The 15,883-nt window shown below is 37.5% G+C and overlaps 1 protein-coding gene and 1 long non-coding RNA gene across 2 annotated transcripts; both read left to right on the top strand.

Annotated features, from left to right (window-relative positions):
* Positions 1-5,493: 5,493 nt before the first annotated feature.
* Positions 5,494-10,665, top strand: LOC146449797 (chymotrypsin-like protease CTRL-1). The gene is made up of 8 exons (XM_085101080.1): positions 5,494-5,650; positions 6,112-6,306; positions 6,473-6,679; positions 7,233-7,396; positions 8,031-8,185; positions 8,602-8,631; positions 9,303-9,410; positions 10,567-10,665. Exons 1-7 carry the CDS (start codon positions 5,593-5,595, stop codon positions 9,319-9,321), a joined length of 828 nt encoding a protein of 275 aa, XP_084957206.1. The 5' UTR covers positions 5,494-5,592; the 3' UTR covers positions 9,322-9,410; positions 10,567-10,665.
* Positions 10,666-12,388: 1,723 nt separating this feature from the next.
* Positions 12,389-14,653, top strand: LOC146449796 (uncharacterized). The gene is made up of 3 exons (XR_014860518.1): positions 12,389-12,543; positions 14,266-14,304; positions 14,541-14,653. It is a non-coding gene; the product is annotated as an uncharacterized LOC146449796 (long non-coding RNA).
* Positions 14,654-15,883: the final 1,230 nt, after the last annotated feature.

Below are 15,883 nucleotides of genomic sequence, written 5' to 3'. Positions count from 1 at the left end.
TGTGAGAGTCTAATTCCTTAAATGTGGGCACTGAGGAGATATTCCCTGGCAGAATTTTAAAATTTGGACGCCGTTTTGAACAGGTGGAAAAAAATTTCAATTTCTCCACGCGCGATCCTGGCCGTTTACACGCGTGCGCGCACGCGCGTATGGCGATATTTTTTTCTGAAAATAGATTTTTTTTGGTACAATACATGGGGACAGGCCCACAAGTCAAATTGGCATCTCGTTACGGTCTCCATCCCTGATTATGGCTCCTGGTAAATGACACTTGATAAAAAAATCTGCCTCTGCTAAGGGAGATCTACAAAGACCCTTCCTTATACTTTCGTACAGAAAAGGGAGATCTTTGAAAGACGTACTCGTGAGAGTAAATTAGCTTTGAAGGTCATACTCTTCCTATCTCTCCCAGTAGGAGCCGTGTTTGGCCTGTCTTTGTTATTTTACCAAACAAGCTCTTCCATGCCAGAATTCATCTTTCCCGCCATTTTGAATCTTGTTGAGTAAAAACAACAGCCGCTGACCACGAAAATCTACTTTCTCACTTTAGCTTTAATTAAGTTCGACTTCAGTTAGGTTCGACGTCTGAATCAACTGCCGAACTTAATTATTTGGGTCGACCTTAATAGGTATTAGGTTCGGCTCATGTAAAGTTCGACGTATGAACCGGGCCTTAAAGATGGGTGTGAACTTAGCTACTCCAATCAAGTCTATAGGATGTGCACACAAACAGATCAAAAACAAATGTACAAAGTTTCTGAAAAAAAAAATACTAATAATAGTACTTAGAAATTTAAAAACCCCACCGCCACGATTCAGACTGGCAAGATCGTCTAGGGGATGAACACAGCCTATTCCGTTACAACTACACAAATTAACAGTATGAATGAGACTTCGGATGACTTCGGAATGACTTCGGGTATAAACGTCTGCTCCGTAATTCTGTAACCGGCAACATGTATGATTCCAACTACTGGCAAAGAAAAAAAAAATGAGAACAAGTAAAATAAAAAGAGGTAAGATTTAAAGAAAAAAGAATGAAATTTCCGACAAAATGTGGACACAAATTAAATAGGGAAGGAAAAATATATATTCAATTAGCAACCCTCCGAAGTAACTACTGCATTAAGTTTTAGTTAAAGTCATGTCACTGTTTCTACACTTAATTGTCTGTATTTGTGGGTTTTTTTTTCTTATATCTGTATCAGTAACCATTTGGTGGTTGATTGGTTAATTTTTTGTCTGTACCTATTTATGTGATAGCCTTTCGCAAAATGTGATGATGTTTACTTGGTCTGGATTTAATATTTCCACAGCATGTAAGGATAACTCTGTATACTGCCCGCAAGTCACAAGTTATTGCAGCACCAACGCGAATGTCAGGCGAATATGCCCCAAGTCTTGCAGACTGTGTATGTATCTGTCATTTTTTTTTAATATTCTTACAGACAATTGGGTCAATTAACACAAGGAGGCTGATCATTTTGATGTAGTGGGGCGAGACTCACTAAGCCCCTTCCAAAGGGCCCATTTCTCTCGTGGTGCATGCGCGCGTTGATGAGAAACACTTTGAAATCGTTGGCCCAGCTTTTTCAGACACTGTCGGAGAGTTCAGGAAACTGTTTACATCTGTTTGAATCGCGTTTATCTTCGGAAAGTTAGCTGATTTTTTTTTTGAAATAATAATAATAATAATAATAATAATAATAATAATAATAATAATAATAAGAAGAATATATAATATTATTATTATTATTATTATTATTATTATTATTATTATTATTATTATTATTATTATTATCAAAGGTCGTTTTTGCGATATTTTTAAAAGCTTTTGCAATGGCGGGAAAGCAAAAGTCCTGCGACTAATTGCATGCAAATTAGTCTCAACTGGGCTCTTCTGCGCATGTGCCCCAGACTACATAATCCCTTTAACAGATGCCCTTATTATTAGTTCTTAACAAAAGGCAATTGTTGACTTATGTCAAGAAAGAATACTTGGGATATATTTCAACTTAAGAGGGCTTGGTGAACCTGTATAATGGGATCCTGTTTGGTAAGATTTCTGTACAGCCCTATAATTATTAAGTGTGACAGTGATGCATGCATAATAAACCTATGGGGCTGTGTGGAAATATTTTCTCCTGTTTTATATAAAGACCGTTTAGGTGGGCAGAGGACAAATATACGCAAAATTTTCACAGTAGAACAATTGACGAAAAATCCGGCAACGAACGTTGCAAGTGACCTCAACCAGGTTAAAAGAAAGCTCAAACTTTGTTGTGATATGAAAAGGGAGGAAATATTTGCCCAAATATGTCGCCGATAGAAATCTGGTAGTGGCGGGTAATAGATCACACAAATCCCAGTTAGGCGAGATAAGATAATTGGTATTCATATTAATAAGATAATGCGAGATATTGGTGGCAGAAATTTATTCTGGGACATAGGTTTAGTTTTGAAAATATTGTTAAAAAATATCTTCCGGATTATACTGCTGTAATGTAGGGGATCACACTTATATGCGTGCGGTAGTCTAGAAATTTATTTGAAATTTTTTTACTCGGCCTGATCAATGTGATGCTCACTCACGAAGTGTCTTGGTTATTGAATAAAACAAGTAGATTTCATTTTGCAGTGGATCTGTACGCTGATAACGCACAGAGGACGTCAGAACGTGGTAAGAACATCAGTCACGCTACTCGCCTGCGGCTTTTGGCGTACTTAGCGTACTTCTTCAATTGTTCTAACCAAGTTTTGACTCCATCTGTACGTTATCAGAGTACGGACAGAGGACAAAATGGAATTTATTTCTTCAATGTCCTTCCGAACTTTATCATTTACGCATGTGTGACTTTTTTTAAACGCCTTAGGTGGTGGCGGTGCATCCTGTTCAGACAGTAGCAAATACTGTCCATATTACAAAGCGTACTGCTCGTCCAACGCCGTTGTGCGAATGAAGTGCAAAAAGACATGCAACCTGTGTTAGATGGATGGTGCACTCACTCCACAGGTTAGAGAGATTTAAAATAAGCCTGTGTTCAGAACCAGTATTAGTTTTAAACGACAATTTTTATAATTGAATGATTCGAAGAAAAAATTCAAAGGGAAATGAAGGATGTATTTTTTTATACCGGGTTTATAGTGTTTCAAGCCATATCTTTTCTTACTGCGTTTTCCAATTTTCAAGCCTACTATAAAAAAGACGCATCCGGATAGACAGGGCTTAACTGACATAACAACTTCACTTAAAAGTCTTTTTTTTTTTTTTTAACTTGTAACTCACAATCAAAGACAAACTGAACTGCGAAGGGAGCCAAATTCCTATTATAAAATATATTCACATATTTTTCACTATATAGTTTTATTCATACTTCCTTTCTTTGTTGTTTATTCATACTTTCTACGTTAACTTAACGTTTGTTTATTTGCAGAAAGTGTCAGCTGCCGACGATTGCTCGCTTTCAGGGGATCTCTCCTATTATTATTCTGGGGAGTTAAAGTTATACATTATGTTAATGAGGATGCACAAAATGCGTGCTTTCTTTGTGGAAATAAATAAAGGGGTTTTAAAGGCAGTTCTTGCGTCTGTTAATTCATCTGTTACGCACTACTTAGTATACAAAAGGAAGCAAATTTCCTGCGGGTGCCGAGATGTGTTATTTGGCCTAAATTCCGTGAGGCGCTTTTCTAGATTCTGAAATATCCGGTGTACCCAAATGATGAAAAAAGGCTATCGAAAGACAATTTATGTAATCAGCGTAAACGTAATAGTCAATGAGATTGCCGAAAAATGGCTCGAGTAATTCTTTCTCATTATAGGTGGCTTGCAACCAATCCCTAGAGATCCAAAAAGACCAAGGCATGGCGGCCATGTTGGATGACAAAACAAAAGGTTATGTCATACAGCATGGCTGTCACATCATTGTCTTTTGAATCTCTAAGGATTGGTTGCAAACCACCTATTAGCGATTTATCCCGGCATTGGCGCTATTCATCGACGGGTTACTCAGGAAAACAGCATGAATGTGACCGAACAGTCAAAGGGTCATTCGACCCTGTTGTTCCTAGTGAAATTCCATATGTGGGACGGAAGGCGGCAGTGGACCTTGTTCGCTCTCTATGTTAAGTGCGCATTAAAAAGCACGTGTTATTCTCAGGAAAATCGACCCTTTGTCTTTTTGAAAGTAAAGAATACACGCCAGCGTAAATATGACCAAATTTAACTCGAACAGGTTACAAATTCTTATGCTTGAATCAACAACATTGATTTGCGCTGTATTTATCAAATATCTCTCCTTTTGCCTCTTGTGTAGAACGTGACCATCGTAATCGCATAAGACCTACTTAGTGGTTCCCGTCATATATCAAGCAGTATTGATTAAAAAAATTTCGCCCAAACTATTGAATTTATTGTTGGATTTTAAGCAATAGAAACGAGTTACAGCGCAAAAACTTAGAACTAAGGTTACTGCTGAAATTCGCGTAATAGAAACGCCTTACAGAGCAAAAACTATTGACGTTTTTGCTAGATTTTGAGTAATAGAAATGAGTTATAGCGTAACATTAAAACTACTGAACTTATTGCTAGAAATTGCATTGTAGAAACGAGTTACAGCGCAAAAGATTAGATTTTGAGTAACAGAACGAGTTATAGCTGAAAACTACTAAACTTTTTATTGGATTGTAAGTGATACAAACGATGTACAACGCTAGATTTCTGAGTGAAAGAAACGAGTGAATGCACAAATATCTGTACTTATTGACAGATTTTGAGTGGTGGAAAAGAGTAACTGAGGAAAACGTTTTGAACTTGTTAAGAGATTTTGTGCAATGGAAACGAGTAGCAGTGGACAAACTGCAAGCTTGTTTCTTGTTTTTGAGTAATAGAACCGAGCCACGGCGCTAAAACTACTGTACTTATAGATAGTTTTGAGGGAAAAAAATAGTAGCAACGGAAAAAAATGCGGAATTAATTGGTAGATTTTGAGTAGTAGAAGCGAAAACAAGCTCGAGAACTATTGATTTTATTGCTAGAGTTAGTGGGAAAAACTTACTGAACTTTTGCTAAGATTTTGCCATACAATCGACCATCAGCGGCAAAAAAACTATTGAACTTATTTCTGGATTTTAGGTAAGATAAACTATTATGCTAGTTTCTGTCCATCTGTCGGATCTGAAAAAACAAAACTTGTTTCGCGCGCGAACTGTTAGATTACCTATTATAAACGGAATAGTTATTTAAATCATCAAAAATCTAGAATTTCCTCGCGTTCTGAATACTATCTAATGAGCTGCAAATCCTGAAATAATACGGTGTCTCGTGATAAGCATACAACGGCTGAAATCAAATTAACTGTGCGTCACTCTTTAAATGTTTTGGTTTGAACAGCATGTCTTCCGCGGCAGTTTCTATAAAATTCGGTATTGAAAAATTTTATGAAATTCTAGCGTACACAGACGAGAAACACAGCTGTATTGAGTCAGCCACAGTTACTGTTTCGAAGCTACGACTACAAATAAGGTTTATGTGCGCGAAGGCCTCTTTATGATCAGGATATCATCTTGCTTTGGATCACAGCAGCACAGAAAATGAAGTTCGTTCTGCTTGCATTGATTTGTGTTTTCCTCAAGCCTTCCGCTGGCCAAAGTAAGTCTTCCTTTTAGCATCAAATGAAGAATTATAATCATGTTTGTGCCCGGTTGGTCGAGGTTTTGCGCTTAGTGTATTTTAGGCGCTTTTTTTTTATTGGAGATTTATCTAAATTTTGTTCAAAGCGTTAAACTTTAAGCAGACTGATTCGAATGTTTGATCGAAGACTTCGTCTTACTGGCTCCTCGCGAGGAAATTAACTTGGTTGGAGCAGTATTGCTGGTACTGACAAACGCAAAGCTAAGTAAGTTTTGACTTAAATATCGGGGGTCTTTGTATAGAAATCATCTGCGATTATGCCATTGAAGTTCTTTGTTTTTATCTTTAGAAGAACAAATTTAGAATTTCCGTCACCAAGCAATAATATTAGTTAATAAGAAAGTATAGTGTGGAGAACGCTTACAAGCAAACAAGAATTTTTTTCTGTTTCCCTGTTTATAATTTTATCTACGTTTAAGGTTGTGGCCAACGCATGGCCTCACGAGTTGTCAATGGACAGAATGCACAGCGTCACGCCTGGCCATGGCAGATCTCCCTTAGGGTTAATGGCCGCCACATCTGCGGTGGGTCGATTATAGACTCGAGGTGGATCTTGACTGCTTCTCATTGTGTGGAAAGAAATCCATCCCCCAGAGGATATACTGTGGTTGTGGGTAAGGCTATCCTATACTTGGAGAGACGTGACCTTACATGAAATATCGATAAATGGTTTTTGAATGTCGTTACCTCTCCTTAAGATTGCTGTTGAGTTTATCTATTCATTTAGCTCTATTTTTGCTTGTTTGTTTGTTTCGTTTTCTTTTGTCTTTTGCTAAACAGGAGCACACGAACAAAGAGAAAGGCCCAGCAATGATCAAGTGTTTGGCCTGAGCCAAGTGATCATGCATGAGCGATACCGTCAGCTGAACTATGATGTGGCTCTCCTGCAACTAAACAGGCCAATCCAGATGAGTTACAGGGCGAAACCGGTTTGTTTGCCACAACATGGGAGTAGAGCTCGGCCGGGGACACAATGTTACATAACAGGCTAGTGTGCACATTTTAATAACACTTTTGTTCGGCATTGAAGGTGTTTTTGTTTAAAGAATTTACCTAAAATGAAGGGGGAAAATGGTGCTAGTTAAACTGCTTTCTATCTGATTTGTCTGAAAAGTGATATGGAATTCTTTGTAATTTGTGCCTGCTTCGGTCACTGACCGGCTGATGGATTCGCATCCAGTTCAAGCCTAATTTTTCCTCTCTTTACATTTTTCCAATCTGTTTAAATTAAATCCATAACTACAATGTCCTTTCATCAGTTAATGTTCTATTTATTTAGGAATTTAAATATCCATACCATACTGATACACACTACCCTGGATACAATAGGTTTATCCTCGCACGCCGGGAGAACTCGGGATTGGTCGGAGGCCGATAAAATAAAGACAGTAAGAGACCGGGACCGAAAACTACCCAGTTACCATCGCCGGTGAAATGTGATCAATTGTCTTACTGAATTCCTAACTTCGATGTATTTCTAAAGCGGCTCACAAATTCGGCGTTTTAAAAATATCTTGATTCTAACATTTGGGATCTATAGGATGGGGGCGAACCGTGGGTGGTGGACAGGGGGCTAACATTCTTCAACAAGCCATGTTACCGGTTGCGGACGACAGAAGATGCCAATCAGTAAACGGTAGGCTTGGTCGCGTCTACAGTGACACCATGATTTGTGCTGGGGGACAAGGACGGGGCGGATGCCAGGTCAGTATCACAACAAAAGCAGTATATCTTACCAACGTGCACTGCTTATTATGCACGCTGTCACGCAGAGAAACTACGCATAGGATCTCCGTCAACGTCTGTCTTTGGATACTTCCCACAATGTGTCTAAGATGTGGTTTAGGGTATTTACATCTGCCCCCATTATATGGCTTCATGTATTCTTAGTTGGGTTTGTTACTTTCCCTTACGCCAGTTTTCATTTTTCCAGTGAAGATGAAGTTATTCATATCATTCTCTTCTGGTTCTCTAAGGTTGTTATAACTACAACCTCTGCAAAAGCTTCTATTCAAAAGCATAACGAAGTATCATTGTCACTTGAATAACCTATCGAACAGCTTCAAGCTAAGTAGCTTGGACTCTCAGCTTCTTGCCGATTGCTTATGTAAACAAGTTTGTTTATAAAGTTCGTTATCGTGATTCATGATTACGAATTAAACTGTACTCATCCAGAAGAATCGTGTTCCCATTTTTATTTCAACATCCCAGTACAACCATCCCATCACTTAAAATGTGAACCTTACTCAACAGAGATCTATTGTGTGCCCTTTAATGTTTCTATTTTTCAGTGACTTGAAAACGTTCTTGAGGCATAGAATTTGTTTTCATTTGTCAGGGAGACAGTGGCGGACCATTTGTTTGCAACGAGGGAGGTAGATGGGTTCTACGAGGCGCAGTGAGCTGGGGCCATCAGCATTGCAGAACAGATTACTTTACTGTGTTTGCTCGAGTAAGCACCTTCGTGAACTGGATCAAACAAAAGGACTGGAGGTAAAAATGTCCACAGCTTGAGGTCGAGTTGCTTCAACGTGTTGTAGAACTGTAGATTGCACCAATCACATCAAGTCATTAAGTCATCAAGACAGTAGGCAATTACGTAATAACTCCAAAACAACAAACTATCTAGACAAATTGTAAAAACAAACTATTCTTAGGAAGTCGAAATCAACACTATCTGCGATTGAAGACCTTCTCTCACGAGTTCAGCTGACAGCTGTTTACTCAAACCAGCCATTGTCATCAATCCCGCAGAGAAAAGAAAATACATCGCTTCCCTCTCATAGGAAACCCACAACTAAGATATATATATATATATATTTTGTAATTCGTGTACCACACGTGAAACAAGTTCTCTTTTTTGCGGCGTTGTAACCGACCATTAACATTTGTTTTTCTTCGTCATGTAGGATCAGGCGGAGGTGGTGGTGGAGGTGGAAGTAAGTACATTAATGCTGGCCATCAATTAGAACTTTTACATTATGAAAGCAGGATAATTTGCAAAGAACACAAATAAGCTGCGCCATCCCTGACCCCATGATGGCGTAGTAGCGAGAACACTTGCCTCTTACCCATGTGTTGCGGCTCTAATTCCCGGAATTGACGCCATATTTTGGTGGAGTTTTGTGTCGCTTCTCGTATCTCCTCCAAGAGTTTTTCTCTGGGTTGTCCCGTTCTCCTCCCTCCACAGAAACCAATACTTCCAAACTGCAATTAGTTTTGGAGACACGGACACCTTCAAACGAATTCCTGAGCTCTTTGGTGCTCCTTTGGTAAACGAATAACATTTTATTTTCTTTTTCTTTTTATGTGTGTGTTTTATAAGCTTCAAGACTGAAGTAATTTTTGAATTTATGAAGGTGCCCTAAATACTTCTTACTTTGCTTTCAAAGCTGTCCCAATGTTTTAGCGTGTATAATTGTTGGCGTTAAATTATCTCTATTTAAATGTATTGTCATTTAAGTTCAGTCTTTTTGTTTTTGCTTTTGTTTTTCCGTTTCATTTTTGTTTTAAGGTTAGGGTTAGAGAACTTGTTGCTAATATATTAGCTCTCTATTTTGGCGCCATTATCAACTTATCATCTTCATTCCGTGTCTTTTTATCATTGCAGGCTGCAGGGACAACGATAGGCGTTGCCCAGGGTGGAGAAGCTATTGCAGTTCACACCCCTTTGTCCAAACTAACTGCAAGAAAACATGCAGGCGCTGCTAGAAACAAGGTATAAAACTTGAAAGTAAAAACAATCGGTGAAGGAAGGGAGTAGCTGAGAAGAATAATTACCTTCCACGCTTTATTTCCTTTCCTCCCGCTCATTGCTTTTACAATCCTTTTTCCTTTTGGCAAGTAAAAAACTCCTCATTTTTTTTTTAGGATAAATATCATTTGGGATAACTGATATCGAACCTTCCGTTGTCCCTTGTAGGTTGCACGGGACTATTTCATCGTTTTACTCGGAAATTGCTTGGTTGAATTTTATGAATGTGGGTGAAATAAATTGACCCGTTCCTGTTTTGAAATATGTAAATATGCATTTCTTTTCCAACTCTTCATATTAGGTTGTTCTCGCCAAGACAAGTTGTACTCTTTCTTTACACTCTTAAGCAAAAATTTGCATTCCGCCTAGACGGTTGATGATTATTCCACTAAGTTAGTTTCTTTTCAGTCTGGTCTAGCAGTTCACCAAAATAATGCCACTCATAACATCATGCGGCAATATTCATATTTCGTCTTTTGCGCTGACTTGTAATACAAAACTTAGTGCTGGATTTAACCCCTAAAATGCTACGTCGGGATTAATACAGGCTTTGGCGATGTTCAAGTTGTACCAGTTTTCACATAATTTTGGCGATGAGAGATATTTTGACAATAAACTAGTGGACAGAAAAATATTTTAGAATACACATCTCAGTAAAATCGAATCTCACGAGTGACAAGTTTACATGTGGAAAGAGAAACGACAAAAAGTACCATTTCCAAGAACCGTAAACAAAGATAAAAACATGATACTAAGTTTAGTCAGGAGAGAAGCTTTTTTCCTAGAATTAACACAACTGTATTGATAAAGATGGTCACTAGCCTTTAACAAAGTAAGGTGCTGACATCTTCCCTCATGTTATTTTTCTGAAATCGCAGCATCGCCTTTCTAAAAGTCGGTCCATCGCCACAAGAAAATCACTATCATCTGTCCCTTCCATAATACCCTTACCTATTAGATTGTTATGATAAATCACGATATTGTGTGTTATGATCAAAATGGTGAATTGAAGCCCACTCAAAGAGAGAAGCTGGGGACTCTAGATGAATGATATTTTTTTTCAAATGTTACATCTTCACGCTGAAAACTATTTATTCATATTTTTTCTTTTCAATTGCAGTTTGTTGAAGCAAACAAGGAGCAAGACATTTTCGTTAGCAATAATTTATACTTGTTAGCGCAGTTAGAAGAGTGGCTCATTAAAGGATAATGGCAAAAATTTGGTGCACTTGAATTTACTTTGAATCATCTACATTTCCAATGCCCCAGGCTGCACCTGAGTGCAATCTGGTACTTTGTTATTTTAAGGCATTGCCTTACTCGTGTCGTGACAATACAAAGTTGCAAACGCACTTGACAGTGAATCGAAGACAAGCCCTTGATACATGTACTCGTCACTTTAATCAACCTCTATCGTCTCCTAATTCGAAGCCACTTCTTATTGGATTTAATTAAGGACGGTGCCTACTAATACCGAAGTATTTTTGTGCGGTTTATGACTATGCGGGAAAAGTAGATCTTAGCAAGAGCTATTGAATTTTAAAAAGAAAATTGGGGATAGCCATTCATTTTTCAGAGACAACTAAGCAATAATATTTCTAAAAAGCGCCAAAATATAAAGCAATGTATGGGACTTTTTCCTAAATTCAAGCTTAATCATCTCTGAAAAATGCATAGTTACCCCCATTTTTCTTTTGAGATACCAAAAGCATTTTCTAATTTCTGCTTTCTCCGTATAGTTTTAAACCACGCAAAAATATTCCTGTATTAGTAGGCACCACCCATAGGAAACCCGAGTATCTTGAGATGCGCAGAACATATGCGCAGTAACAATAGTAGGCACCGTCCTTAAGATACCATAATGTCACATGTTAATCTTCTCCATCTAAATAATAGGATTGGCTCTCTTCTTGTATCTTGTGACGCAAAGAAATTTTTTCAACGCTTACATTTTCCGCGTAAATGTTGTGGATTGATCACTTGAGAGTCGTGTCGGGAAATCCAAGAAGGTAGCTCCAGGTAGCTGCTGTCTTCTTTTCAACACATTCATGCATTAAGAGACCACCCTCTGCATAGTTTACTTCCGAGGTATAAAGAATCTGTTGCGCACCCTCAAATCAAACATGGCAGACTGATCGTATTTCTGGCGGCCTATCGTGATGAGACAGCATTCGAGCAAACTCAACATTTAAACATTTAAAATCAAAGAAGAAACACACACACATACACACAAAATTGACATAAAAAAAAGGAAATGCTCGCTTTGATTGGGAGAAAAAAAAAAAACTAAACACATTGAAACATATTTGCAATAATAGTCGGAAGCAGTAGCTCCATTTAGAAAATAATAATTTTTTCCCTGTAACCACATGTCGAAGACCGCCTTTATACACCCCATGCCAAGGAGAAGAGAGAAACTCAAAAGGTTTTTTTTTTTTTTTTTTTTTCATAAAATCTTGGGCAGTACCAAAAATAAAATAATCATTTTATAAAATAGAATCATTTGCTATGGTGGACGATCTCAAGCAAATAGAGAGTAGAATGACCATTGTATTGCCATGACCTAACAGCCTCTAAGTTTTGTTTGGTTAATGATTTTAATAACAGGATTTACGAAATGAAGGGATAAACCGAATTATTGAATCAGTTTTGAATAACCGACGCGAAAAAAGATGATGCCTTTTGTGCTAGCGTTAGCTCTCACACTCTAGTACTCGGAGATCTTTTTTTTTTTTTACCTTCCTACGCCAAAGGTTCTTTTCATTTTATTTCCAATTAGTCTTTCCTTTGGAAGTGGCACTGGGTGTCACTCATTCTGTTTGTCTTGAACAACAGGCATGTCAAATAGGAATCATATGCAATGGTTGTTGACAAAGAATGTGTCATTTCCTGACGCTGTGTTTGTTCTGACATGATAAGGGAGTTAGCAGCCTACGAGCTAAACAGCTTCTTTTTTCTTTGATACCCGGCAAATTAAAAATCGTTTCGCGAAACTGACAACAGTACATATTTCTATCTTCCAAAAGTTCTAACATGAAGATTTATTTGCTTTTTCTGCTTTTGTCCTTCCTGAGTGCAACAATGGGAAATAGAGAAGGTAAGAAGCCACTTTCTTGCTAAAATAACGTGTGGATCTCTCAGTGGGATGCTTGTTCAGCAGGCTTTGGGTCCATATGAAACGTTGCATTTCCTTTTTATTGTTCGCGCAGAATCAGAGCAAAAAGGAGCCTTTAAGTTGAATAGAATAATAATAAAAAAAGACTATGTCCCTTTCCGTATGGAAGTGTATTAATTGACACTGAATTTCGAGTTATACGGAAGGTCGTTTTCGGCAGTTTAAATTATGACATCCTAAATTTAACTCACACGCGTGTCCTATTGGAAGGGCGCCGGGTTAAAATATCGATGCAACAAGAAACGTTCCAAAAGAAAATTGAAAATCCGTGACAAAAATTCATGATTCAGAAAAAAAAAATAAATAAATAAAAAAAATAAATAAAATAAAATAATTAAAAAAATTAAAAACCTTCCCTGGTCAAAAATTGAAACGTTCCGCTGGGTTAGTTTCTGTAAAATATACTATGTCATCATTTACTACGAACGTATTTCTCGCTACATAAAAATTCTTATTGATCACTGCAAGGATGCTGATTAAATGGGGTCCCAGTAAAAGGATACGGGTGTTGACAAAGGTTTAGTGGCAAATGACTGAATTGAGACGATAGAAATAAAAATAACGTTATGGGCGCGTTTACTGGCAGGAAAAAAAAAATAAGAAGGTAAAGAGAAGTAAAAATGAAACGGATGGGGGATCCCGGGTAAGGGGTAATGCACTGAAATTAACTTTTTGAAATTTCTGTTCGTTAGGGGGTACAATTCCATATATCTTACTCCCCTAAATTTAAGGGGTTAACCCCACCACACTTTTTTTTTTTTTTATCAAAATCCATCAAACAGCATAAATTTACAAAATATGCGTCGCTTCTTCTTCTTGTTCTTTTTTTTTTTTTGGAACTTGCGTTCATCTTCGTGTTGGAAATATTTTGATGTCCCACACAGTATTGAACATTAACAGATAAGATATCAGAATTAACATAAGAAACGGAACTTGAGAAGCATATGTGTATCCCGTGTTCCTGCTGTATTTGGGTAAAGGACATCCATACGTGCTAAATAAACACACATTTAATGTAGAGGGCAAGCAATAGAGAGAATATGAAAACGGAACAGAAAGAAGTTTCCATTTTACAAAGAGAATATCAATTTGAAGACTTTAAACGCACTGTGGGATAGATATTGAGCAAGTTATTTCAAGCAACATAGTCCTGTTTAACTTATTATAAGTAAAGATGGCTCAAAACAAGTCGCACAGAGACTCTTTTCATTCACACTGCTATGATCTGAATATTCTCATATTTATTATATTATATTTTGGTGTTTTTTTTGTGACATTTTGTTGTTCACTTTTTTCTGAGTCGGTGTGATTGTGATATGTGGTTAAAACCTCACAACCAATCGTCGATACTCTTGCTCACCTCTCATCGTCCAATGTGCGCTGTGGATACTGAGCTTTCCGTTTTAATAAAACTGTTGTACAGCAATTCAACATTTTGGCTCAATTATATATCTATCGACTTGTATCCCTGTTGTTCTTTGTGTATTGGAAATAAAAGAACAAAATAAAGAAATAAAAAAAAAAAAGATAGAAAAAAATGCAATAATTTATAAGCAAGCGTTTCAATAATATATAACCGCAACAAGATAAAGGAGTTCATGCTTTTTAACAACTGAGGTACTCTTTTGATATTTCACTTTGTAGATATGGAGCAATTGTCAGCGAGAAATAAACGCAGCCCAGGTTTGTATATCGTTAAGAACGTTTGCATTATTTTCAGAGAGCCATTGTTAGTTTTGTAATGCAAGTCAACCCGTACAAAGCACACATCCGGCCACGTACAAACACTTAAATAGTTAGTGCAGAAAAAGAGAAGATTTATAGATTGTACATGGCCGGGAAAGTAATACTTTATCAACCTATATCTCGTTTTAATATCGTTGTTTATTTCATAAAACATACATTATCTCTTCGTGTAGAATGCATGGACCTTATCTCTGCTGACCAGTGCAATAACTACGCAAATGATCGTGCGTGTCACTATGACTACGTCAACCAAATGTGTCGGCGTACATGTGGAATGTGTTAGCGGGTAAGCTTGTGACGTACCTATCGATTTTATAGCGTGTGTGGGAAGGAAATCCTCTCCGGCTTTTTACCCACAAAAATATCAATATTGTTAACAATAAATAGCCAAGTCTAAAAGAAGAGTTGGTCAATTTTCGAGATGTTTAGGTTTTAAGAGACGATAGACGTCGTCTATAGATGTCGTCCATACACGTCGTCGATAGACGCCGTTGCTATTTTCGCAAATGTTTAGTTTTATAAACAGAAATGATAAGTTAATCAGGCCGCCGTTTATAGATACGAGTGCTGACGTTTCAAAAACTGTGTATGTTGCATTACACCCAACATTTTCACGTCACGTGAACTTTTCAAACCTTTCCAAAAAATTTTCTCTTCCACCGAAATAATTTTCTCTTCCATCGTAAGCAGTGCCCAGCTCGAATCAGCATGCTCCTTTGGGCACTGCTCACACTAAACCAAACAAATTGATCCTAATTCTTTTTAATCCTCCTTTGTAATATAAATGTTTTCTTTTTTATTGTATTGCACTGAATCTCGTTGTACGTGTGAAAAATAAAAACTGAATTGAATTGAATTCGGGGTAATTTCCGTGACAGCATTTTAAGGGTAAGAAATGAAATCTTGCCTTATGTCTTATTGTACGATTTTTTCTTGTAATTTTCACAGAGAAAAACAAGACCTCAAAGGCTCAATTGCGTTTAATGAAAACGTTCCTGTCTCTGACCAGTTTTGATGTCGGTTGTTAATTATTATCCAAGAGTTGTAAACGATTGTGTCATTGTATCTATTGCATATTGAAATAAATATATACTTAACTAGGAAAACAGTGCTCTTAAATTCGTCACCTTGAACCCTATCTACCAGGCGGGGGACAGGATAGTGGGCGAACTTTAATAACTTTTCTTAATATTTGTGAAAACGGCCTGAAACTTTACGACTTTTTTTGTAGGAATTTTATATGGGAACAAGTTGGGGTGATCGGTTACTGCTCGTTGACTGTGATGTCGGCATAACAACCAAATTTTGGCAGAGATAAAATAGCCTTACCTGCCGCTGGATACGATGTGGATTTTAATTTGGTCCCTCTGCCCTGAACGGGGTATATAATTTTAAGCGATTCTGTCCTAATCAGGGTATGGGCCCGTCCTACATAGGGTATGGCTCTAAGACTGTCGTTGAGTATTTAGCAATCCGAAATCGAAGACGTTTTTCTTTAGCCCTTTTAGGATGTCAT

This window comes from Pavona decussata, unplaced genomic scaffold, assembly GCF_977016875.1.
Source record: "Pavona decussata unplaced genomic scaffold, jaPavDecu1.1 SCAFFOLD_580, whole genome shotgun sequence".
Classification (NCBI taxonomy): domain Eukaryota; kingdom Metazoa; phylum Cnidaria; class Anthozoa; order Scleractinia; family Agariciidae; genus Pavona; species Pavona decussata.
Note: the sequence above shows the minus strand (reverse complement) of the source record. Positions and strands in the feature narration are given on the sequence as shown.